Source organism: Larus michahellis, chromosome 7, assembly GCF_964199755.1.
Source record: "Larus michahellis chromosome 7, bLarMic1.1, whole genome shotgun sequence".
Taxonomy (NCBI): domain Eukaryota; kingdom Metazoa; phylum Chordata; class Aves; order Charadriiformes; family Laridae; genus Larus; species Larus michahellis.
The window spans coordinates 7241334-7269216 of record NC_133902.1 but is presented as its reverse complement, the minus strand read 5'-3'; the positions used below and the strand labels follow the sequence as shown (position 1 = coordinate 7269216).

Sequence of the window (27883 nt, the reverse complement as noted above, 5' to 3'; positions counted from 1 at the left end):
AAATATCCACTTTTATACACGTCACGATGAGGTGGGGTAAGGGGAGCAAGAGGGCAGGTATTTGCTGAAAGCAGAGTTTTAACCAAATTCAATGCAGATACTTCAGAATGCGGGAACACTATATTTATTAGGTCAATATTTCATTTTAGCAATACAATTACAGAATATCACAATGCTGGTTACAAACATAGTATGGTTTGATGGTTACAAAGAATGTCGGGCACTGCAGTCTGTGAGAAGGAGGATATGAAACGTTAAGTCTTGACACGACAAGTAGGGTGGTCTTCAGAGTCTAGTAATGATCAAGATACTCTCAGATAAATGAATGTGGCACTACAGGTAGAGATTCTGGTTTAGAGGTGGGGCTTGTGTAAGCAGTTTGATTTATACAGTTATACAGTTCAAGCAACATCTTTTTTTTTAAAATGCTATTAAATTAAAATCCCCTGTAGTTCAATAAAGTATAAAAATAGTACTGAACCTGGTAATATTCAATAAAATGTAGAGTTCATTCACATCATTAAGTAGTAAAGAAATTGTAAAGTTGTAGTTACCATGGCAACATCGCTTCCCATAAAGGAATATACATAAAAGAAAAAAAGTTACACATATGGTACCTGCGACAATTATTTAGCGATCCAACACTGAACTTGTGCACCACAAACCAAGTTTCTAAATATCTCTATATATTTATATAGTATATATCTTTTTCATCTTAAAGTTTACTTTTGAAAGAAAAAAAAAATGTGCACTTCAACAAACTCACTAAGGCCACTCATGCTATAGATACCTAGGATTGCAATGAAATATCGTTAAACAAAACCTAGAGCACGCACCTTTATGTCACCAAAGGGAAACCTGTCTCACTGCCTAAAACATTCCTGAGATATAGGGACAAAAGCATTACCAATGCCACCAATTTTTTGTACGTCGTTTAAGTTTAATTTCTAGGTAAAGGAAGTTTCTTCCCCGCTTCTCACAGAAATCCTCACAAGGCCAAGAAACACAGCGTGCAAAGGCCAGTCGTGCCAAACACGGAAACACCCACAACCAAGAGTCATTTGCAACATTTGGCCAGTAATTTTCTTATTATAAAACATAAGGGGAAAAAAAAAAAAAGGGAAACAATGACCTTTAGATAAAATAAGGTTTCTGCACAGGCAGCAGAGGGAAGGATCTCCATTTAAAGATCGGTAACGGCAACATCCCCCCCCAGCTATTTGCTGCCAGCCTGCAAAGCCAAATCCAATCCACGTAAATCAAGTAAAGTTTTTGTCAATAGCTTCAATCATGTTTTAGGCACGATGCATTTTCCTTTTTGTACTCTACCAATACGTAGGACTATAAAAAGGAAATCAAGTTAAATGTGCATTTTTTGTACCATGAGAAGCAGCGCAATGGCACCTTTAGCAAATTTCAGACTGCAGCACACTTAAAGAAAAATTTACTTCATTTGTCAAGTTACAAAACAACATCGTTGTCCTAATAAGTTAGAATTCAACAACAAAAACTCTTCAAAATTATTTAACAAAAACCATGTGCAAAAAAAAAAAGTCTTAAACAACAGGTATCGATACAGAGCAGAGTGCACGTGAAGACCGGGACACCGAGGCAGACACTGACCGGTTGTAATTAACATCATGCTATTAAAGTGACCAAACTCCTGTTTGGGGCCAAACAGTCACTAGTTGTTTTACTTCAAGTAGCTGAGGGACATATTTATTTTCAAATATCTTCCTGCAACTTCCCCCTTCCCCTTTTGTCAGCTCTTAAAAATCTCTGTGTACTTTTCCCCTGCCATTACGAGTCACCCAGAAGAGGGGCGGAATCCTGACATCACCTTCCTCCCTGTAAAAGGTCCGACTGAGCAGGGCAAACTGCAGCGTTCCAACAGGGCATACAAATCACCGATTCAAACAACTTTAGGCTACAAGGGTTTAATTTGAATAATTAAAGTAGTTTTCCTTAAAGGTGACACCTGTCCTCACCACTTGCATCCAATTCATTGGTTGTGATTAAATTACTTACCTTCAAGAAAAAAAAAAAAAAAATCAGAAGATGCATTTCCCTGGGTTCCCACTCACAGGGCTCCCCCTTTAACGTCAGCACCTGCTCAGCGAGCAGTAGGTGCACTGTGCATCCAGAAAATGCCAATAATTAACTTTATCTAGTGTTTCATAGTTGGCTACTTGAGTCACAGGGGCATTAGCTCTCCTGGCATCCCCAGCACCTACACTCAGATGCGGGTGGGGAACCTGGGGGGTCCCCAGTTCTGCCTCTAAGGGGGGGTGGGAGGCGCAGGGCTCCTGTGCTGGCAACCTGCGCAGCACAGAGAACGCAGGGCAGCGCACCCTCTGCTCGCTGCAGGAGTCAGGAAATACTGAAGTCATACTAGAAGATCTACTCCAAGCACGTCGGCATGGAAGGCCCCTCATGGAGGGACAAGTCATTTACCTTCCTCTGAGGGCATCCCATTGGACTCCCACTTTCTCAAAAGTAGCAACAAACAAACTGCAACAGCAAAGACAGCAACAGAAATTGACCAACACCATATTTCAAACAGTCTCCAGATGCCAATACAGACATCTTCTGAGAAGTCAATTTAGATGATACACAGCCAAAAACTAGAAAAAGTCAGCTTTACATTATTATATGGAGAGTAAGTGTTGCATCTGCAGCAAGGACAGAATTCGGTGAAGGTTCCAGGCTACGGCAAAGCAGGCAACAGAGCACTTTGTAGGCAGCTGCAAAGTTGTTCTGCAAACGTCCTGTGCTTTAATAACTTCAGCAACCAGCCACAGCTACATTTCTCCAGAATTTACATGCCTTAGCATGGCTGGAGTTGTGGAGGTGCTGCAGTGAGAAGTTCAACCCAAGAGTCAAGTCAGGATTTGAGTCACATGAAAAGTATGCTAGTTGTCCTACAAGGATGACGGCATCTGCTCTTGGCCAAGTCACATTTCTTGGCCAAAGTCCATTACCAAAGAGAATTCTGGGTGACTTCTAATACCTTCATTCCTTCCAGACAAGCCAATGGACCAAAGTACACAACATGCTTCAGGAAAGAAAGGAAAATGCATCCACCCAGCAAGATTTGAGAATAAAGCTACCAGATAAACAAACTGAACTAACACATTTGGGTACCAGACAGAAGCACAACTGCTCCCTACCTGCTCCACTGGAGAGTTGGACACTCTCCTGGCTGCCCCAACTTGAAGGCAAACCATGAAACACATGCACGAAGCAGAGCTGAAATACCAGCAGCGGCTGGTGTAGACCACTTCCACTGGTATCAGCCAAATAACGCTCCTCATCCCAATCACAAAACCTTGAGATCTCTGAGATTCCTTAGTCAAAAGCTGGAAGCGGAGACCCAAGACTGGGAACCCTGAGCAAATAAATGCTCTCCAGGTAACATATGCGTAAGTCCATGTACCCAGGCTGAAGCTTTTAAACACTTCTGCAGTACAGAAGTTACAGAGCTTCTTTAGGACAGTTTTAGGCACATCTCCTCTGCCTAAGTTCTGACATTACATACTTCATTTACTTTTGAATAGTTTTCATAGGACTTAAGAAAATAATTCATAAGAACTTTATAATTCATCACTGCCCTGCTGTATGGGCATTCAGGGAAAAAAATGTTTTGCCTTGTAGAGAGCTGAATTTGTTTGTAGTACCTAAAGCAGTCATAAAGAAAAATTGCTACACAGAAATTAGATTTTCTATCTACACATAATTTTAAGTTGGATTTTCATTGAACAGCTGTTAAGGATACACTGCAGTCTAAGTCTTAATACCACAGGGGGCTTTTTATGCAAATACTTCTTTTCACATCAGTGAAGATATTCCAAGTATGCAATCATTAAATCCGCATTCACTAATTACATAGCTGCATTTAAAGTTGGTATTATTCAGCCTTTCCCCCAAAAATATACTTGAAGGCACCAGTATATGAACTATTGGCCTGTAAAATTTCAGTTCCTAAAAGAGCCATTAAGCTCAAAGTCGCATCTGAAATTGAAATTTCTTCTCTGCACTCTTTCTTGGAGACCAACAAGCAGCTTTCCCTGTCCCAAACTCCATAAATTAAAAACCAGACCCCAAAACAACCTGCCCAGTCCAAGTCCCGCAGGTCCCAGTGCTTGCTGAGCCCCGGCTTGGATGGACCCACCACGGCCAGGTTACAAACCCCTGAAAATAGGGGGGGGAGGGAGAAACCCCCAAACCTGCCAGAATCCTAACTATAGGAGCACTCTCGGTGCCGCTATAAGCACTGAGGTAACAGCAGCGAGTTGGTTCTAGTTTGCAACGTTAGCACAGACTTTCAAACGAGTATTACCTCAACACCAAAATAAAAAACCCCAAACCAGAAACGACACCCAAACCAAAACAAAAAACCCCACACAATCAAGGAGACCCCCCCAAGAGAAGAAAAATTAAGACAAGCTAGTGAGATAGGCATTATTAAAGATCTTTACAGCTGACTTCTGCTTTTTAAATTAATATAAAGGAATCAGTTTCTGGTTGTACTATTGTTTAATGTAGAAACGAAGCATCACAAAAAAGACCTGTTGTGCTTTTTGGCATTTTCCACTGACCCCTGCAAACTGTACAATAAGTTGTGTTCTCCAGAAACATAAAATTGAACTGGATTGTAATACAAAACTATTAACTGATATAAACAAGTTACGGCCTCAATTATTAGAGTAAGCCCATTCAAAAAGGAAAAAAAAAAAAAGAAAAGAGATGGCTGCAGCAAATAGTTAAGCGTTTCTAGTTCTTGCCTGTGGCATTGACATTAATATTTGTATAAGCTTACTAGGTAAAGACATGCCATCGCAACCGCTAAAGAACGTTCACTTCCTAGTTTTGTATCTATTACATGAATATAATTTTGCACTGATCATACACCTAAATGAAAGAATTCTACTGTAGAAGTGAATGCAGGGGCAGAAATATTAAATTAAAGCCACTGGTCCAAAAACTGTTTCTAGCAGGCTGGTCCGCTTTCGCTTTTCCTGGTCCTGGTCAGAAGGTTAGCACTCTTGGTTGGTACCAAGGATCGCTGGTCTACTGGATCTTCTATCGCTTACAGATGGTCACTGGTCCAGTTCAGGATATTAAAAACAACATACGGTGGTTACTTGCTTAACAGCCTATCGTGGTTCACAAAGAGTATGTTGCTCTCCAAAGTGGTTCTTTGCCACTTCTTCTTCCTAAGGCAGCAGCCAAGGCTAGGGCGTTCTCATTCTCCCTTTTCTTGGTATTTACCATTAACTTTGCTACAATGCAGACAGGAGAAAGACCTCTCTCGTATAACTCCTACGGTACAGCATTTGTTCTTTCTATTGTCAGAAGAAAGCTCTTGATGAAACCTTCCATTCATAACAAGAATGCAACTCTTTTGAACTCAAACAGTTTTATTTAATGTTTTCTTGCAGACTTTCTGCAAAGTAGCTTCTTTTGAAAGAAGAGAGAAAGAAGGGGGTTTTCAGGAATACCAAGTTAAAAATGTGAGCCGAACTAAACATGCCATACACATGCTGATAAGAATTTAACACACATTCATCCGTATGGGCACTCTTCAGTAGACTGGACCAGTGTTTCAATGCAAATTCCAGCCCCCAGAGAACTACATGGTTTAGATTTCACAGTATGACTTTTCCCCCTGTAACCTGGGGGAAAAAACCTTAACTGGTTAATTGACCAAGTTCTTAGCTACTCTGTCCGTCAACGTTCTGAGACATCAGAAAAGACTGGACCACTTCTTCAGTGGATTGAGGGCTGGTGCTTACGTCCTCCAGAGCATCTGTCACTGAGAACTGCCGATCCCGCAACCGGTTCCAATTGGCCAAAATATTGTGGTATTCAAAAACTTTCTCATAATTGCCAATGGAATTGTACAGTTTAATGAGACCTCTGTAATCATATTCAAGTCCACTGTATCCTTCACCAAAAAGCTTCTTTCCTAAAGAAATCCAGAAGAAAACAAAATTAAAAGGTAATCCACCCACACGTTACATCTTATTTCTTATGTCTTTTTTACCAACAGTGAGAATGTTTTTGTTACAGCAAATCAAAACGTTTTTTTAACAGTAAATTAAGAACACAAGCAACACGGATGATGATTTGAATCCTGTCTACTTTCTCCCTTAATGGCACTGTAACGTGTCCCCAGGGACCCTACCATCCAATCGCTAACTGTGCCACAGCTTTACAGGCAGAAAAATCTACCAGTCATATAAAGAAGGCAGTCATTTTGTGTCCCAATTTCACACCAAATTCAATTTAAACAGTGAAGCTGTTTTTCAGTTTTCTACCTTAAAATCATACCTTTTTCTGTAACGCATTGTACATGACTGTAAGAACTAAGAGTGTCTGTCTCAAAACTGAGCTACTGCACAGCCCAAAGACGCATTTGATTTGGAAGTATAAGTCCACTGCAAATGATAATGGGCAAGAAAAATGTTTAATGAGAATATAGTTACACTGATGGGCACAACAGTTTTCCATTTCTTTCAATATTTAACTACATTCTGCACTTCCGTTCTAGCCACAACTCCAAAGTGTTGTCTAAGACTAAGACCCAAGCTTTTGATTAGTTTCCAGATTTTTTTTCAAGAGTGAATTCTGATGGAGCACTGAAAACAATACAACTCCAGAATTCATTCCCCAGGAGAACATTCAAGAAAAAGCATTATATTTAGACTGAAAACACATACAAAATAAACACCTTGCATTTCACTGAATTCTTTACTAAAAGCTTTAATTACGATTGTCAACAATGTTTCCTGTACTATTAAAACTCATTGTATATACCTCTCACGCATTTTAAGAATCACCTACCAATTGCTATGGATCTCAAATAAAGCTTTTCAGCATTTTCATATTGATTCATATCATAGTTATAGAGCGATGCTAGATGACCCACTGACAGCGCAACTTCATAATCTTCCTGACCCAGAAGCTGCTCCTTAATCTGAATTGCCTTGATGTGCATTTCTTCTGCTTCCTATGAGGATCAAATTCACATAGGTCAGTCAGACACCACTCATCGTGCCAGAAAAAGAGGGGAAAAAAGGACGGTTTAAAGAAACATAACTACGTAGTGGCTAAATAGCCTGTAGTATTTTATAAAAAGTCAAAAAGTAAGAAAGCCAAAACCAAGTTAAGTTGTTCAAATTCTTAGTGAGGTGGATCAATTTTTCTATCTTCAAAATTGCCGTTGCCCTGTTTCTGAAGGCTTCACACATCTTCATGGATTATTTCTGTGCTAAGCTTTGGAGAGATGAATTATAAAGAACAAGTTTTCCAACCATAAAATGACCAGCTGAAGTTATGAATTGGGGACACTGAAAATCATCATTTGTTGCAACAGATTTATAGACGTCTTTCAGATTTTAAGTCAAGACCTTTACATCAACATAACCTTACCTTAAACTTCCTCATGGACTGATACAGTCTCCCAAGGTTGCCATAGTGTTTCGCTGTTTGTACATTAAACTCCCCGAAGGCTTTTTTAGCTAACTGGAGTGAGGACAGATGTAAGTCGTGAGCTTCTTGAAGTAACCTCTGCTCAGTTTCCTTGTTGTGACAGTCTATTGCAATCTCCTCCAGGATAAGTGCTGAGCAGGGGAGACAAAACCACAACATTACTGTGTTCCAAACTCAAAGAGGTGGTAACGGGGGTAGCAGAAAGGCAGCCACCCAGGACATCTCGGGAGACATCTACTCAGGCTTTGTGTTCATTACAAACTGTTTTCACAGGCATGACCAGATATCAAGCTCCCAACATATATTTTTATATTCTGTATTTTTACTTCTCCCCCCAAGTCTTCTGGCTGAAGTTTAAAGAAGTTTTTCTTTGTATTTTACAAGTGTGTTGACAAAGAACACTGAGGACTGCAAATATTCTTGAGTGACCTCCAAAAAAAACCAACTGGAGTTACACTGTCTCTGCTAGGGAACAGGATAAACACATCTGAATGACTGATTTCAATCTGTCCCATTAATGCAATTAAGGTACTACCTTTTACTCTCTTTGAAGACGCCAAGAGAAGATGGTCTTCTGGGAGAATGTGAGTTATAATGCCAATAGCACGTTCAGCATGGAATCTGAAAGAGTTTAAAGAAAAAATTCAAGATACGGATTTTCAAATTAGCAGCTTAGTGACAAAATATCAGAAACACTTCTATAACAAACAGAGGCATTTAAATTTTAATTGGAAAGTCTGTATCATTTAAGAACATTTTTCTCCATTTACAGTACTACATTTGCTGCCAGCACCCCTGACAATTGTACTCACAGTGCATTGTCAAATTTTCCAGAGCTGTACTGGTGAACATAGGAAGAATAAGCCAAGTCTTCATGAGCTGTAGCTACATGTATGTTTTTACCTCCAAATACTGACTGCCGGATATCAAGAGCTGTCTGAAAGGGTTACAAGAACACCACTTCATCAGTTAATACAGAAAAAACCCAAATGAATCTCTCTCACTGTTAAAAAGAGGGAAAGAAGTAATCTACTGGCTCAAATATGTAACTCCGGGGAAAAAAAAGAAAGCAAAACCCCATAACTGGGGGTGTTTTGTTTTTTTTAAAGAAACAGCATTGCAGTAATTAAATCAACTATTACCTGTATGTGAGTTTCAGTAGAAACCTTTGAGAGTTTATGATTATCAAGAGAAACTGAAGGCAGACATTTAGTCCTGCTGCGTACCTGATAGATTGCAACAGATTGGCAAATATTGTCTACATTGAGCAAGTAAAATCCATAGTCTAGTAGAGTATCGGAATATTTGGGGTGCTTGGCTCCAAAATGCTCCCTGTAGAAACATACTTAGATTACAAATTGAGGCAAGTTTCGCACAATTTTAAAACAGGGGTTTTTTTGGAATTGTACTTACCGGGCAAGGTATACTGCATGTTTTATCAGCTGTTCAGCCTTCTTAAATTCACGTTTTACAACACAAGCCTAAACGGGTTGAAACGAAGCATGTGAAGACGTGCATACTCCAAACTCATCTCCTACACATACTGGCGCAGTTGCTAACTGCTATTTTTAATTTCAGAATATCATCATGGTTACTAAAGGACCTTTCGGTGATTTAAGACAAGTTCACAAATAACGTTAATAAACTTATATTTTATTGTGTCATAAATGCCTAACTAAAGGGCCAGTACTGTGCCTAGTCTAGATCAAACAGGGGAACAGACCACCTTTTTATGGAATGCTCTCAGGTTAACTGTCATCGTGTTCATTTGAACAGCTGTAACTCCGTCTCAGACGGAAAAAAACCAAAACAAAATCCCCACAAGGTCTGAGACTGAGGTGGACCATGCGCCATAAGGCTCATGAAATGGACCCAGTTACTCAAGTGCTCTGGAGGTACTACCTACTCTCACCCATTTCTCAATAGCAATTTAGTTAAAAAAGAAATGTGGAAAATTTTAAATTCACCTTTGAAGCTTGTCGTAAAACATCCACTACTACTTTTACAGGCAGCCCAACTGTGATCTCCTTCATAGCTTCTATACACCATTTATAAGCCTGTTGAACAAAGAGTTACCAACGTAACGAAGCTGGAATTTCACTACGTTGCAACATTTAGAAAAATATTACTTGGCTCTGAAAAATATACTGGTCATTTACATTACAAAATTTTAAAAATACTGTTTAATAGCTGAACAACTTTCATTACACATAAGCAATGTCTTTAAGACAGACTTTAAAGGCGCTCTTAAGGTTAATACTGAATGCGTAAGTACTTTATACCAGCCTGAGGTATGTATTATCACCATGCCTTATACAGACACAAAAAAAAAAAAAAAAAAAAAAGAGTATTTTATAACCTTTAAGTAATCCTCACAATTCCCACTGTGTAGGACAACTTTTGGTCAGCGTACTTAGGAGCTAAAGGAAAACTGCAGTTTATACAGCAGTTACACTTAAGACAGTTTTGATAAAATAGGTGCAAAGAATTGTTATCTATGTTCTGCTACTCATTTTTAAAATAAGTTTTTTTTATAATACTTCATGTACAGATGACCAACACATACTACCAATCTATCATGCATCATTTGTTAATGCTGGTCAAAGTACCGTTAGGAGCTTGTAGAACATAGAAATAAAAGAAATAAAATACATAGAAATAAAAGAGGTCAGCAATCAAGTATTCCTCCGGTACTGCCAAGGAGGTACCAAAAAAGATCAGGAACTCCAGCTAGAAAAAGAACGCGAATAACGAGCCTGTCATGGAACATCCAAGCAGATTTCATAATCAGTTTTCTGAAGAAAAACAAAAACAAAATCCCACTCACCTCATCATAGTGGCTCTTGGCAAAGAGCAGCGCGCACAGCTCCCCATAGAGCGCAGCTTTGTTTGCCTGCTGACCGTGTTTTGCAAGTTTGTCCATGTAAGACTGAGCAAGTTTGAATGTTTCCTCTCCCAAGTGATATTTACAGTTACCATTTCGAACATGCAGCAACCTTAGAGAGAGGAAAAGAGATCTTCTAAACAGTGCCTGAACAAACCGTTTCAGTATACAGTAGTGCCAGCATCGACAATTTGGTATGATACTTACAATGGAACCGGTCTGTCATCCCAACAAAATTGCACTGTCTGAACACAGTAATACAGAAGAACTATTTACAGAGTATCCTTTCAGTACACCACGCTTTGTATCTTGCATGGCAAGAATTTTTACTTTTGGAGATGTCAAACGATTTTACATATTGATGGATTTTACATATCTAACGCTTGAACCACTTTGGTGTGGTGGCTTTGTGTTTTATTTTTCATAAAATCCATTCTTCTCAACACTGATAAAATTCCATTTCCAACACACTGTAATATACAGTATTAAATCCCTTCTACCACCTTTCCAAAGCGTGGTAAACTGAAACAGACACTGACCAAGTACAGACATAGCTATTTTTTTACGCATCTCTCTCTGCACTTTTTCCTCAAGCCTGAAGTAGCACAGTGCTTCCCAAGTGGGCGGGTTTTGTTTTGGGAGTTTAAGGGGGTGGGGAAGGGGGGCGTCTTCACAAGAGATTCAATCGCATCCATTCAACGTGACATCCAGCACCAACTTAGCACCACCAGAAAAAGAACTACTTTGTTGACCCAGTTCACAACAACTCCAAACAAAAACCTCTCCCCCCGCCTTGCCCCATCTCCAACCCACTGCCTTTCCGTCTGAAGGATTAACAGAAGCTTCGTGAAACAGCAGCCAAATGCAGACAATAAAACACAGCGCTATTGAAACATGCTCTTGTTTCTCCAGAGAAGTAACAATTTCAGCTTCTGGCATCTACTTAAAACAAAAGTAAAGAAGTTTTTTTGTAAGTGTAAACTGATGCTTATTTACTTTAAAGAGATACATTAAAAATGTGTGTGTTATCATATTCCAAGCCTAAAGGGCAGAATTGTATTCTACCCATCACAGGCTAAGGAGAGACAGCTGTTCCTTCTCTATTGCAAATGCCTGCCGTGTAGCACACACGAAATTTTGGTAAATTAACCTCCATTGTCCCTCCTGGAAATCTGTTATTAGACAATGAGTTAACAGAGATTCAAGAGTATCAGGCAAGCCTTTGCAAATCGGGAGGACAACGTAACACAGGAAGAGAAATACACAAAGTGAAGTGAAGCAGAATATGTAATGCTGTATTGCAAAGAGAGACCGAAACTCTGAAAATGTGAGCTGATGTATAGCCACAGCATTTTATATCTTTTGTAACACATTACAATAGATCTTCCAATAAACTGCTAAGGGGTGAGGAAAGAAGAGTGAGGGTTTTGATCAAATATTTCTCTCTCTAAGCCTGTTTCCTGTTACCATTTACCTTGAGCAGAGATTTTTAAGTTATTGTAGCTCTGCCTCCTGCAATGGCAAAGTAACAGATCCAAGTTTGCCCCATAAATTCAGTGCCCTGTAACCCAGCCTCCTCCTATACTTTCCTATTGAAATATATCATGAAACTCAAACACTAACAAGAAAGGAAATAAAAGTTGACATTTTCACAAGGGAGTGGCAGGCAAGCACCCAGCAGATGGGTATTAGCCACGCATGGAGAAGATCAAAAGAAAAGACCTTCAAAAAACCCCCTGAAACAAGCTACATAAACAAACACCAGCTTTCCAACCAGAAACACAGAACGTGGCTCAAGAACAGAAAGAAAAAAGCAACAACCACATTTTTCCTTGAATAAGGTCTGAGAACTAAACACGATGTAAAAGTGCATTTTGTTCTTGGGCACAGGCAGCAGAAAACTATCTAACATTCAAGCAACAAGAGACGGGAATTTTAAAGAAACTAGAGAGAAAGACTAAGCAAGTACAGTTTCCCTAAAGAGGGAAACTATTTTGCCTACACCATTCAACTGGGAGCTGCTATGCAACATCAAAAATACAAAGCCCAAATCCCATGTAATGGTATAAGCCAGTAGGGATAGTTTTGCAATTTAGATAAGCGCCTGGGAAAGATAATATCCAGTATCTGGATGCTTCAGTGATAGCATCTAAAAACAAATGGATCGACCGAAAAACAAGCTAAACCTAACCCAATCCTCTAGGATGTGCGGAGTTTATGTGATCCAGTTCTGAGTAACAAAAAATCCTTTATTAATCCAAAGGAATTTTAGAAGATAAAGCCAAGAGGAAGAAAAAATGCCTTAGGACATCTATGCTAATAGCTATGAATCATCTTTGATGTCTGCAATAATAGCTTTTGGGGAATAGCTTGCCCCCCCGGTCCCAAAGAAATAATTCTCTAAGAGTATACAAACACAGCAAACACTTACACAGCAGCTTGGGAAGTCTAAAAATATCAGGAAAAAAAACCCCAAGAATCAGCAATATGTGAAATAATGAAGTGGGAGAACCACGTATTTGTATTATGTATTTGTGCCTTATTGTTTAACATACAATAATCATCGACTGGTTTGGGTTGGAAGGGACATTAAAGCTCCTCCAGTGCCACCCCCTGCCCTGGGCAGGGACACCTCCCACCAGACCAGGTTGCTCCAAGCCCCGTCCAGCCCGGCCTTGAACCCCTCCAGGGATGGAGCAGCCACAGCTGCCCTGGGCAACCTGGGCCAGGGGCTCACCACCCTCAGAGTGAAAAATTTTGTCCTGATATCTCAACTAAATCTCCCCTCTTCCAGCTTAAAACCGTTCCCCCTCATCCCATGGCTCCCTTCCCTGATCCAGAGTCCCTCCCCAGCTTTCCTGGAGCCCCTTTAGGGACTGGAAGGGGCTCTAAGGTCTGCCCAGAGCCTTCTCTTCTCCAGGCTGAACACCCTCAGCCCTCTCATAATGAGACAAAGGAAACCAAAAGCAGCACAACACCTGCAGGAAAGCAGTATATAGGCTTGTAGAAATCTCAAATCTTCACATTTGCTCAAGTTTCTCCATATAATTTACTACTGCCACTACAAACACAAGACAAATATGTCCAAATAACATAAAATGTACATGTTTTTAAACTGCATTCTATTAATAGTGCAATGTATTAATTAAATTACCAGAGATTAGACTTCCTAGCTTTTAGAATAAGAAGGGGCACTTTTTTTTTAAAGAGTGTCACATTCTCAAAAGCTGGATTTTAATTTTGTTCTCTTGAAACTCCAACACCAGCACAAGCACAGCAGTAAGAACTAGGTCTTCTACAGCACGGATCAGATAAACAACAAGTTTATCTCACTGCCTCATGGCTTTGAAGCCAAGTATAATTACTGCGCTCTCCCATAAAATGGTTTTCAGATTTTACATACTTAGCACTTCTGAAAGTATTTCAAATTCTTTCTATTTGACACATTTCCAAATAAACGATGCTGTTATTTGTTTGGGAAATGCCTGAGCATAAAGCCGCGTCTCCTCATTCACACTGTTGCCCAGAGGGACTCAATGTTTCACGCAGGCCACCAGCTTTCATTGCAAGAACAATGCCTGTCTCTACCCAAACAGAATTAACATCTCCAGTTCAGAAGAGTCCATCCTAACATTGCACGGGGTTTTATTCTAGCACAAAATGAAAAACTATCCACAACTGTGCGGGCTGCACACTGCCATCCAACAGAGAGAGAGTTTACCTTTTTTCCCTTTCTTTACCTTTTCTTTTTTTCTATTTGTAGAAGAGGAGGGAGTTTATTTTTAAGGCATCTTCTCCAGCTTGTCAAACAGCCCGATACAACTAGGAAACTTTTTTTAGATTAATTAGAAGGCAAGGGACCAAGTACTAACAGTGGTACTATATCCGTCATTCCCCAGTTCCAGGAAGGTGTATGTGTGTGCCCAGTCTTCTCCTGGCATCATCTTATTTCTGGAATGAAAGCCAGCGGTAGCTGGCAGTGCAGAACAAGGCAGAGCAACCGTTGCCATGGCCCTCTGGTTGGCACATAAAATAAGCAGCTACTGGCAAAGCCCATTTACTCTTCATATTTGTCCAACTATAAACAAGACGCAGAGTTTTGGAGCAGTTTTCCAAAACAAGTTTTGCCCTATATTCAGATAAATATAGTACATACTTTGTTGTTCATTACAGCGGCTAAAAAAAACAAAATCCTTTTTCAGCTATTCTCACTAGCACCCAGGTTTTCAAGCACCGACCTGCAGCACAGAGACGAGGTCAGTCGTGGTGTTACCAACACAACAAACCTGGCCGCTTGCTGCGGAGGCCATCAGTCCAGCACACATCTGGACACACAGATGTAAGAGCAGAGCAACTAAATACTAAAACTGATAATCTTTGAGACCCCTGCAAATAGAATTTGAATTTCAACGGACCCCACTACAGGCCTTGACAAACAAGCCAGGTACAAAACCCAAATGCCTCCTAAAAACAAAAAGTCTTTTCCAAATCTTTATGCTGTGCCTGAGGGTGTCCACATGAACTGGACAGCTAGATATTTACCTAATCACATCGTTAACTAGCTCAGCACGGAGCAAGAGAACTTACTGGGCCTGGAATCATGAAAGGCATGTTTTTATTTCTGCTCAACTGTATTTATATCATTTGTGTTTGGATTTGGCAAATTCTTCTTGTAGTAAATATAATTTCAGCAAACACTGAAACAAAACATTCCTTCACATGCAAAAACCCTTGAAAAAAACCCGAGGTGCTGGACCTCTCTAACTGTTGTTATCTACAATATATTATGCAGAAAGGCAAAATGGTGGTGGGTTTTTTGGGTGTTTTTTTTCCCCCCAACTTAACTGTGCTGCCAGCTTCCATGTTGAAAACAGAGGGATCAGTGTAAAACAAACACCTTCTCATCTTCAGCTCCAGCCAGGGAAGTATTTTGGTGCAGCAGAATACCAAGGGGAGCATCTGAAGCTTGATGGCTCCAAGGCAGTCGGTAACACATCAATGTACATTTCACCATGAGAAATCCAGGCACTAAAGGTGAACTCACCTTACGCAACATTCTACAGCACGGAACCAATGAAGGATTTCGTCATGAAGGGTGCACAACTGAAGGCAGGAAAGAAATACCTTCTCAGCATCACTGTACCAGCCTGCATCCGATAGGAACCCTCCTGGGGGGGGAGGAAAAATAAATCAAGAACAAACAGAAATTTGAACAGCAAAACACCTTTTTAGGAGAAAAAGGGTTTGCTCAAATCTTGCAAGACGACTACGAATCTCATATTTCATTACAAATAAAGACAGGAATACATTAGTTCAGTATTCCCCGTGCCAAATACAGGAAATCATTGCTAAACAACTGGAGGAAAAAAGAGAAAAAGTGAGAGCAAAGGAAGCCTTTTTCCCCTTTCACAAAACAGTTCTGACAAAGCTTCACAGAACTGCATACTACATATGGGAATCCTGTCAAGGTTAAACCCCCAGTCTTGAATTGAAAAGGAAGAAATATAGGAGTAGAAGAATTCTCCTTTCTGTTGAGGATGACTTTTGGTACTACATAGCTTTCCTACAGTTTGCTGTCAAGAAATACTTACCAATACTAAAACTATGCAAAGTCTTAATATTAAGCATCACATCTGCAAACAAATTTTAAATCTAAAACATTTGAAATAGCAAAGATAAGCCTACATAGTCTTAAATATTAAAATCCAATATGTCTTTCTTAAGACATTGTTTTCTAAAAATTGCATTCCAAAACCATAGATGTTCTTTAAAAAGAAATCACAGGCATTAACATGAAAAAAAATAGCATTAGCTTAACTGAAGCTTGCACGAAAGAAAGTATCATACTTTAAGCAGCCCATCACCACCAGTTACCTAAAACAAACCCAATCTGGATTGCTTTTTCTTTTACAGCAGAATCCGATTCTGCTATGTAGGAGCACCGTCTACTGAAAGAATAGGCCAGTACAGAAGCAACTTTTACTCCATGGTCCATCAAAGCCTGAAAACAGTGATGAAGCAGATGTCTGAAACAAAAGGAAAGAGAATTTGATTACACATGAAGTTTTTAAAACACTGCAGTCAGTTGGCTCTTGAGTGCCATGAATTCAAATGAGGAGTGATTCAGAGAAATAACTCCAACCCTCTCTCAAACCAAAACCAGATGAATACAAGCATAATTGTGAATCTCAAGGCTAATGGATTACAGTTGTTGAATTATCCAACAAATAAAGCGAGCGTACACAAAGTTCTTTACAAGGACACCCCCCAGCGTAAGCAAAACACAAGCTACCCACACAATACTAAAACTGGAAAACAACATTTTCAGCTAAAACTTAGAGGGCAGAAGCCTCAAATCCACCCTTACCCCACAACTCTCACAGAAATTGCAGATAAATGAGGAATGATGAACCCATTAACAGCATACACACGCAAACAACGGGAAGAAGGTATGTCTGAAGACTCAACACTTACTCCATTTACAAGGAATCTGATCTAAAGAAGCCAAGTTCTGAGCATAACACCACAAATTAGAATATTTAAAGACAGGAAAATGCTTTAAACTGGTGCGATCCTATCAGCTTGACAACCCTTCACTTAGTGTTTGCTACAGCAGGAAGAACAGATACTTTGACTGGCACTGCTCAGGGACTGGCTGGGCACTGACCAGCTGCTGGTGAGCAACCTGGGGGGTGGGTTCTATCACTTGTTTTTCCTCTTTGGGCTTTTTTCCTCTTTGTTGTTTTCTTTTTCCTTTTTTTTTTTTAAATTATTAAATTGGCTTTATGTCAACCCACAAGTTTTGACACTTTTACCCTTCCAATTCTCTCTCTATCCCACCAGGCTGGGAGCGAGCGAGCAGCTGCGTGGTGCTCAGCTGCCTCTCGGGGTTAAGGCAACCGACTGCATAGCAATAAGAAAGCACTTTGGGGACCGAGTACCACAGATGACTTCATACATTCACAGAGAAGTTCTGACTGTTTTGTTTTTTGAGACAGAGAGAAAGACACATTTTAACTTAAAAGTTCATCTGTAAACCTAACAAAATATTCTTACGTTATTAGATGGGCTAATAAGATCAAGAAAATTAGAGACATCTTCCAAATTCAAAACATAGATCAAGAGGCAAGAGCTGAAATGAGAACTATCAACATATTAAGGTACTTACCTTTTATCTAAAGCTCGTAGCACCTTTGCAAAAACTTCTAGTTCACAAAATTCACTACCCAGCTGGCATAAACGGCCCTGTTGGTAAAGCTGAAAGAAAAATATAAATAAATTTTAAAATTTAAGACTGAGTTCTTCTGGGAAATTTAGCTTAATAGCAACATGACTTATGATGAAGTCTAGACTTCAAAGTATTGAAATACAGCAGACTGAAAAGTAATAATTCCACTATCTCTACACGGGAGCACGACCGTAGTGTTTAAAAACTGCGCAGACAAGCTATGAGAGCTCCTTAGATAGTTTCAAGTTGGTTTCATCTATGAACGTATTTTCAAGAATCTACTACATCCACAGGCATCATAAAACACTGCAACACATATGCTAAAAAGCCAAGACAAAACCAAAACACTCCTGAAGTCAGCAAAAAATACAATTAATAGCTATGATAACAAATGCTTTGAAAACATTTTTTTAAATGACACAGAATCTAGCCTACAGCAGTGCAAATAGATTTGATATTAAATATAAATATATATAAAATAAATCCCAAACCCACAAATTCTGCAATGGGTGACTGACCAACACGCAGAGCTAAAGGCAGGCACAAGCCCTGACCCCACTAACACCTGAGCTTACACAAGTCAATCTCGCACAAGAAAATGGGAAAACTCAAGTGAATTTGTTCGTGCGTTTACTAAAAGCAATGGCTAGTTTACATCCTTTCTGCAATGCACAGTTAATGTGCAGAGCTTTCTGCCACATTATGCTACAAATACTAAGAATTTACATAGGTACAAAAATGACTGTACAAATAGATGGCAGAAAAATCCATTGGAGGCCATCAGTTCCTGCTCTCTTGAAGCCCCTGACCCAGGAATGACCGCAAGCTGGCTCTGTAACCTAAGGAAGCAGCACTACACGCTTGCGAGAGTCACATGTGCCATCACCAGACTCTGGCAGAGGCACAGGACTGCACTACAACTGTTTGTTATTTTAGGTGTTTAGAAAAAACACACCCCCACACCCTATCTTCATTAATAAAAAAATAATCTTTCTGTGAGGCAGTAGTTCCATGGGGAAAAGGGAGGAGGCAGTAGCTCCTGTCTCCCAAGCACTTCTCTCCGGCAGCTGCACCTTCCACCAGCAGCCGTCCAAGCCCTGTTTCTGTCCCTTTGTGGATCTGTGCTGTGCGATGTAGGGAATGGAAAACTCCAGTTTACCAGTAGGCACAAACCAGATTATACACTCCAGTTTCATGCCATCATGAGCAGGCAGGTAAAGCACTGCTACCTCGCACTCTTAACAGACTTAATTTTGAGTCCCTACATTACGACATTCACACATACGCTGCCCACGATGGACATCCCCATACGTCCAGCAAGGTCCCGGTGCAACCTGAGCAGGTTTTACAGCTATGAGGAACTCTGACATGAGGAGTGCAGCCCCCTTTATGTAAGCAAAACTAAGGCTGAGAGAACGCATTATTTAGCAATGCTCAATTACAAACACAGATTTAATGAAAATTTTAATCCTCTTAGTTTTAATAATTTCTTTTAAAACTTGTATTGGTAAGCAGCTTTTGTCTGGTTCCTCTTTTTCTCCACAAACACTGGAAGCAGATGAATTAGTATTCAAAACAAAGCATGTGAGAAAATCTTCTCCAGCCAGAAACTGACTTTAGTCAACTCTTCCTACAAAAGCACATGACACTGATTCTACAGCACAGCAAGTTTGCTATTTTAACAACAGAACCTACAAAAAAACCTTCAAAAATACTTTGACCTAATAATGTCAATTGCCAGAAACGAATGTTTTCCTTTTAGTCATCTATTTCCTGGGGGGGGGAGAAGTAGTCTTTTTAAAAGCAGTGCAAGTTTGCATGCAAAGTTACTCCTCAGATAAAACAGTGCCGTGTCCCTGGACTTCAAAGGGATCCTTCTGAAGCGGTATTCTCTTTGGCAGTGAAAGAACATCCAGTCTGGTGTATTTAAAAACTACAGTCAGGGCTAAGTGTTTGTTCTCATTTTCTTCACCACAGCTGTCTAATGGTAACTGTTCTAAAAAACCTAAAGCATATTTTCCGCAATCAAAAAAGAGGATTAAATTTCACCTAGTATTCCAGGCCCACAACTGAGGGTGGACATCCTGTCAATAATTGCTAATTTCTGGACAAAACTAAGACATACACCCACGCTATTTTACCGGACTCAAAGCAATCAAAAGTACTATCACACGTTCAACCGTTAGGCTTTCAACCAAGCACATCATCATTTCCCCTCACCACCTTGCAGTTCTAACTAAAAATCCCAGAGATTACTCTGATACTAGTTTACCAAATACTAACTGTAGTAAGACATTTAAAAATTAATGTATTTATGAAGTTACATAAACACAAGTTGTAATATACCCACTGTTACGCATGATTCTTAAATTCCTAATGAATAAATGCCCTGGTTAGAGGGGAGGGAGGAGGAAAGTCCCAAACTACACTCTCAATTTTGATGTATCAGTTATTTCAGGCACATGTAAAATTCGGCTTATGGCGCAAAGGTCCAAGGCTGCTATCCGCCTATCTCATCCCAATTCAAAGGTAAACACTTGCAACATTCTGGCACGCTGAAAAAAAACCAATCTATTTTTCACTGGTATAACCAGAAATACAATATCCTTGGGACACCTACCACACTATTCACCCCTTCCCTCAACATACTGGCAAACGTTTTTAAGGAACTAACTCAGATTGAAGTTTCTCGACACTGTTGTAGCTGTTACAGCAATATTTTCAAACAAAATTTGACATGGAAATAGTGAGTATACGTCAAACTGTGAAGCAATTCCAGGAGGTTCAGTAACACTCGTTTGTCCATTGAGAAGCAGTTGCAAGCACTGAAGAAATGGTTCTCTTGTTACAGCTCCAGAGAGACAAAATTCCTGACCACAAGCCTTGCTACATAACACGAAAAACAAAACAAAATAGTGATTCAAGAAAAACATGCCCTGACAAGAATGGCAGAGGTTTGGACTTCTGAAGAACTATTCTTTTCTTAAGAAACAAATGTCTTCTAGACACAAACTTAACCTATTTGGAGCTTAACAGAGACTTATTTTTCTTTAACTCTAGAAAAATTAATAAAAGCCTACAACACGACTTCCAATTTCATCAGCTCACTTTGACACATTAATTCTGGCACTGAAGACAGGAACCAAGGTATAAGTTTAATATATAGGTCTATTACTGCATGCATGCACAAACTGTTTTGCATAGCTGTGAGAAAAATCACCATGAGCCTCCTTCAGTATCTAAGGCTCAGTATTTAACTCCCAACACATCCGCCTAAACATCCAAAAGCTGCATATAGTGGTGTCCCCGGTTAAACGTATTAATAATGTTAACTTTTAACTTATCTATTATCATATCATCACGCACATGTGATTCTCTTAAAGTTCTTGTCTGATTTCTCTCTCTGGAGAGATTAAGCTGAGCTCTAACTGCTTCCTAGCAAACCCCTGAAAATAAAAACAAAGATATGTTAAATTGCCAGCAAAAGCAAAGCTGTAACACAAGAGAAAAAGCTATATGGTGCATGTACCACCAACGCTCTGGGCTGTTTCACTACATACAAGCAAAAAGATTTTTCTAAACCTAATGAAAAAAATCGTAAAAATGTAAACTTTTTTTAAAATCACATTTTAAAGCAGCTGGAGATTAATTCTAACCAGTTGTAAAAAGACACTCCAGAAGAGGAACTGTAGCATACGCTATTTGAAAAATATGCTCCTATTGCTCCAGTTTGGAAGAGGACCGAAACATTAATAAGGACACTTCAGTAAGAATTAAAGAGCATGTTTAGTAACGTCTAATAATGTAATGTGGAATATTGTGCCAAATCTGGGAAGGACTGGATACTTAATCAACAAACATCAGTATTTGGGAAAAAAAGTTGGCTGTAGCCACAATCTTCCTTCCCTGCTTAACAAGGAAGGAAAAAGTTTATTGAGACTCAACAGCGCACTGAATCAATCTGTTGACAAATGACTCGTTATAGATGGGGCAGGGGGGGAACAGCCTTAGAAAATAATCAGCTCGAAATTTAAGTACATTTGATCCTTATAAATCAATTTCAGAACCATCTACAAAGCCTCTGCACAAGCTCTAGGTCTAATGGATATTGCGTAGGGCATAAAAAAAGCAAACTTTACAGCTCTTCTTTGAAAACATACTGCCAATTATGAGGCTGATCTTCATGAACCTCACCCAAATAAATAACCAAGAAAAAAACCAACCCACTTTATTGAATAAGCCTAACTTCAGAGGCAACTTTTGGAGCTACTGCTTTCACACACAGCACACTTCGACACACCTTCCCACTCGCTCTGCTTTCTGTACTGTATCAGCACAGTTTTTTGGTTCACATCCACAGAGTCCAGCACAAGCGATACGAAGTCAGAGCCTTACAGTCACACAGACTCATGATGCTCCGCAGCAGTAAGCAGGGAAACCCAGTCTGCTTTGAAGTTAAATCAGTACAAAGGAAACAAAGTGGAAATAGGAATTATTGTTTTAGCAGGAGATGAACACCTCTGTTCATGATGTGACCTCATTAGCTGAATTATGATGAGTTCTAGTATCTTACTCAACAAGGATACTAAAAAAAATAGGGGAAGCCAGACCATATCAGGGTTAGAAAACATGCCCCATAGTTAGAGGTTCAAAATAAAAAGAAAAAGCAAACTCAGTAATATGAGTTAGAAGAACAGTAAGCAAAGGCAAGAATTTTCAAACCAGTAAAGACATAACAAGGAAAGATGGTTCAGTTTTAATCTAAGTTTAGACTACAGAAATAATGCACGTGTTAAAATAAAAAGTAGTAACAATCGGAAAACACTCATAAAGCAACGACTCTCCTTCACTGTGAGGCTTTAATTTAAAAAGGCAATACAAGGATGTGATTTAATTCAAGCAGTATTCAGTGAAGTCCAACTGCATACGCTACTCTGGAAGTGTAACCAGATGATGAGAGTGGTTGTACGTGTGTGCACACATGCAGAAATCATGATTGTTTTCCACATGCACATTTTATTTCTGACCCCAAAAATACAGCAATGTGAATGTAATAAAGTCTTTGTGAAGACACGCTGATGGGTCACAGCAGAAGTCCTACAAAATATGACCCATTTGCTCAGGAATTTTTTGCCTCCTTCGTACATTGCCTATGACCTTGTTGGTCCTCAGAAAGCCTCAGAACTCAAGCAGCACAGCTACACTTCATTTCATGGCTATTTTATCCTCTTCACTCTCAAACACCCAAAAGACTGAAGCCTTGGGACAAGCTGGTTTTATTCTAATCTTACAGAAACTATGCTTATAAATATTCTTCGTCAGTAAAAACAATCTCTACTGCAATGCAGAGAATGGATGTTCTACTGGTTGTTGTGAACAGTCAGCAAATTCCTGTTTAATCATTTTGTTTGTTTCAAAGAATACCTAGATGCGATACAAGAGCTTTCATTAGCCATGCTTGTTCATTTTCGGATTAGCAGAATACAGCGAGGAGACACGATACTGCAGCCACACTCCTTATCACAGAAGCTGGCACTATCAGGATCTAAACTCAAAATCTGGTATTTGAACTCACATCAAGGTAGGAGCAATTCAGCACTTTTATCTACCACTTCAAAGAGAAAGCATGATTATAACCTTTTGGATTTTGCCTAAAAATTTTAATGCAAAACAAGTTACCATAGTGCAATTACTAAAGGTCACAGATCTGCACTAACTAAAGCAAATTAATGTCATCTCCAATTGTTCCTGTGGTTAATGGTCTCATCAGAAAACATTCCAAGAAAACTGGACTCAAATGATTTTCAAGAAAAATCAATGTAAAATAAGAAAAACACAGAATCCAGAGAAGATATTCCAAAAGGAAAATAAACATTGGAGGAAACTCCTTGTTAGCCAATACAAGTCCAACATCAGCCAACCAGTGCGTAACTACAACAAATACCTATGGACAGAGAACACTAATGAAGCACCATCTCTTCAAAAGCACCATGAGAACCAAAGGTATTAGATAATCATGCATAATAGAATATAAAGCCGAGGCACAAGGGAAAGAACCGAATTCTATATAAGACACCAACTATCTAGTCCGATAACTGTTCAGTTAAAGATCTTATTTCTGTCAACAGAAACTAGATTCTTTACATGAACTCCCTTCCTCAAAACACTATCCTCTCCCCAACAAACTACAAAACATAATTTCCTCATTTTGTGGGTTGGTTTGTTTTTTGGAGGACTTAAAGTTTATTCCAGTTGTCACCTACTTTTTAATACAGAATTTTGGCATTTGCAAATGCTGCCTACCTGCCAGGCGTGTCCTATTTTAACTGTGATCCAGCATATTTCTTCCTTTGCTGTCTAAGAACTATACGCCCTCTCTCTCCTTCCCCCCCAAAACCAAGGAGAACATAACTAGTTTTACTAGGAAACAACACAACCAGGTTATACATAAACCTGGCAAAGACACAAAGGAAACAAAATATGATATATTTGCACATTTATTTCCCACAGCCACCAGATGCAGGTGTTACTTGTGACAATACTAGTTATTGAGCTCTTCAAAATACAGCTGTGATTAATAAGACACTTCAAGATTTTTTAGCACAGATGTAGAACTTGAAAATTTCCGGGATACCCTTACAAGCATTCTGCTCCACCTCTATCTTTTTTATCTCTAATGGTTGTAAAGAAAACTCAAATGCCGCTTGAAAAAAATCCAGCAACACCCTGCTGGACCAGTACAGGTTTGTTGTTTTACTACAGTCATGATTATTTGATATTGCCTTTTTTTGAGCTTTATTCACTGTATGAGAATGCTACAGAACAATAAATATGCTTATTAGAAACCTGCCTGGTTCTGTTACCTTGCCACAGAACCCATTTCTTACCAAGTCCACAACAACGAACATTCTGCAATGATCCCAGGTTTGATTCCTCATTGTTAACTGCAAATGCACAGATTTATAAGGCATGTCCTAGAAGTTCACAATTCCGGAATATATATAATTAAAAGTAATTGGGTTTTTTTAAGGAATGGGAAATAAAGGCAATATATTATGACATTAGAGCCGAACACTGGATTACAGGGTACCTCAGGGAAAAAACAAAAACCAAGACACTCTGCTAGCGTTTTCCTCCCTTTTAAATAATAGCACAATGACTCTCTGTTGTAATAGTACTGTGTCCTACCTATGTCTTCTTAATCAGCATGAACAGGTTGGCAAGCTGGGCAAGACTGGCAAACGTTAAGTGTTCATACTAACGGACATGATAAAAAAGTTTCATACTGCCACAGCCACTTAACATCTGTCTATCAAAATAAAGTCTGACTGATACTAACTTTTATTTTTCTACAAAACCAGTGGCAGTTTCTCCACTATAACAAACCATGATTAATACCTGGATAACAAACCATCACTTACAAGTTAGATGTGGACAACTGGGAACCTTTTTATTCCTTTTAATAATTACAGAAAGAAAGTGATTCTTTACCTTTTTCAAGGTCTAAATGCAAGTATACTCATGAAAATCCTCAGTTATATACCACTTTTCCTCAGCTGTATTTCAAGAATAAGTACTATTCCGTACAATACTAACAACTGACACCCCATCAACACAGCAGCACCAACCATGACCATGGAGTCAGATTAATGATTTAAAAGTCTTCTAGTTTGTCTTCCTTTAGTCATAGTGACTTTTGAAATTCTACTTGTGCTTTGAACAATTTGATGGTCAGCATGTATTGAACATAGCTCACCAACCTAAAATGGTATTTAATATCCACATGGTTTTGAAAATAACTGTATCCAGAACCAAAACACTAAAACAGGCACCATAAACAACATGAGAGAACCATCTAAAGGTGTGACGCCGTCCTCATCCTAACTTAATTCAGCTACGTCAGTGGTATTGCCACAGCCACCCAAATACAGAAAACAAGAATCAGCTACTAAGCATTGTATAGGTGCATAGAAAAATGCAAATGCTGTTCCAAAAGACTTGTAATCTGGGGTAGGCTTCGAGGCACTCACTGCAGGCAGACATCTCTGCACGTAGAAGCCCATTTAGTAAGGGCTGAGGGCCTTCCTTTCAGCATCTCATCCAAGGTTTACTTATATTTATGTATAAGCTAATTTGAATGTGACTATTAAAGAGGACGGGTTCTCCTACACAGAAAAGATATAAAAAAAATAAGTAGTGAAGCTATGGAAGACTAGCCTAGCCTTGCCAGCAATGGGAAATCACCTACTACGCACCACGTGGCCTCGTTTTATTTATTCTGTATGTGGACATCTCATATTTTAAAAGGAATATAGGTGCACCTTAAATGTTACAGATTATCAAACTGTCCAGCTGTAAAACACAGGAATGGGAAAAGCAACACAAATGACTGTCACTAACAAAAGTTAAACTGGCTAGTGATTAGTACAACAGAAACATTATTTTGAGGACGGGTACTTAGCGTGTTTATCATCATCTGCCCAATGAGACGAGGTACCAACGTACACAAGCAGAACAAACAGATTAGAAAGTCTCTTCAGAAGTCAGATATGCTGCTGGTTCCTTTGTCATCATTGAACAACTCCATGTGAATCTGATTCAATGCAACCACTGAAGAGTGCTAATAAAAGGGTTAGAAGTCAATGATCTATTAAGCTCACCTACAGATGAGGTTTTAAACAAACTGGGAATAATACGTAATTGGAAATTTCTATCATTAGAAGGAGGTTTTGGTTTTATGCTTCTAAAAGCCACAGAGTCCCATCCTTTCATCTGAATGAACATCAGGACACGCAATACTAAGAAAGTTTCTTTGCCAATGGTCGTACCTACTAACAGTTAAAGACAACCCCCAAAATATTCTCATACATTGTTAGTTCCATATCTTTAGTCTTTATCTGACAGTTGCTATATGTCAACCACATCATTATCTGTAAGCATGCTCGTATGTGATAGAAAGGGGTTTCCATATTTCTCACCACGTAAGACAGACAAGTAATAGCTGGTACACAGAAAATGTACCCGCATGTTTCAATGCTGTAGAAACAATTTCCCTGCCTCTAGTGAAGAACAGCCTTCCTTATAAATACTATTACTCTCTATGTAGGTGATGGGCCTCTACTCCTCGTTCATAACGATTCATCTAAAGAATTACTCCATTTAGCACATCCTAGATTTTTACAAGTTTACTGGCAGAGGAACGAAGGCTTGTTCCCCATCTTAGGGTTTTTTTTCACACGTTGTTTCTCCCCCGATGAATGCTCATTTTCAGCTGTTCCTGTACATGGATGAAATGCCTATTTAGTGGACAATAGAAATTAATGGTCTATCTCAGTGTACCTTTTACTTTAACTCTGGATATTTTAGAAGCAGACGAATGAGAAACAGCCCACTCATGAAAGAATGATTTAAGGCTAATAAACTATATCATTAAATAGGTCTCAGTTCTTTTCATCTGGTTCCTACCAGACGATTAAAGAAGGTAGAAGAGCACAGCAAACTCTGCTCCTTCTACCACTGACATCATCTTCTCCAATACATTAAAATAAAAAAAAAAAAAAAGGGGGGGAGACTGGAGGGGGGAGAAACACATCCCAATACAGACAGCTTGGTCTCATCCTCCCCCTGCCCGTTCTCTAGCTCCAAAGGCGGGGAGACATCTTCCCCCGCCCCCGGGCCTCACCCCGCGGCCCCCAAGGACAGGCCCCTTCTCCGCGTCCTCCGCTACCGGGCTCCCCCGGCCGCCCTCCCCGCGGGCCCCGGGCCTTTCCCATGGGCCAGGCGCCCACAGGCGGCAGGGGGGAAGCCGCAGGCCCCCGGCCCTGCCTCAACCTCCCCTCCGCCCCCCCCGAGCCTCCCCTCCTTCAGCCGCAGCCCAGGCGGCCCCGCACAGGCCCTCGCTCCCCCAGCCCGTCCTTCGGGCCCTACGCCGCACCGGGGGCCAAGCGGCTCTACGGCCCCTCACCTCCGAGCCCCCCGGGGATGGGCCGGGAGCGGACCTTCCCTCCCTCCTCCTCCCCCAGCCCGCTTCTCCTTCCACCTCCCTCAGGCCCGGCCGGGCCCGGCCTCGCTCTGCCCCCGCCACCGCCGCCGCCTCCCCCGTACCTTGTAGTACACGTCGAACTGGATGTTCTCGGGCAGCGAGCGGATGTCCCGGCGCCGGGCCCGCCCGTAACTATCCACCACGGCCGAGATCGCCGTGTTATAGAGCGTCTCGGGCACCCACTCCAGCTCCACCGCCGCCATCTTGGGTGTGCGGAGCCGCCTTCCCCCCACCC

General features: G+C 40.1%; 1 protein-coding gene across 1 annotated transcript; it reads right to left on the bottom strand.

Moving 5' to 3' along the window:
• Window positions 1–108: 108 nt before the first annotated feature.
• On the bottom strand, window positions 109–27883 carry APPBP2 (amyloid beta precursor protein binding protein 2). The gene is made up of 13 exons (XM_074594400.1): window positions 27711–27883; window positions 17547–17635; window positions 16253–16404; window positions 15423–15546; window positions 10322–10490; window positions 9462–9551; window positions 8908–8975; window positions 8721–8826; window positions 8307–8431; window positions 8030–8115; window positions 7435–7625; window positions 6847–7012; window positions 109–5968 (listed from the first exon to the last, which is right to left on the bottom strand). The coding sequence occupies exons 1-13, from the start codon at window positions 27849–27851 to the stop codon at window positions 5715–5717; spliced, it is 1761 nt and encodes a 586-aa protein (XP_074450501.1). The 5' UTR covers window positions 27852–27883; the 3' UTR covers window positions 109–5714.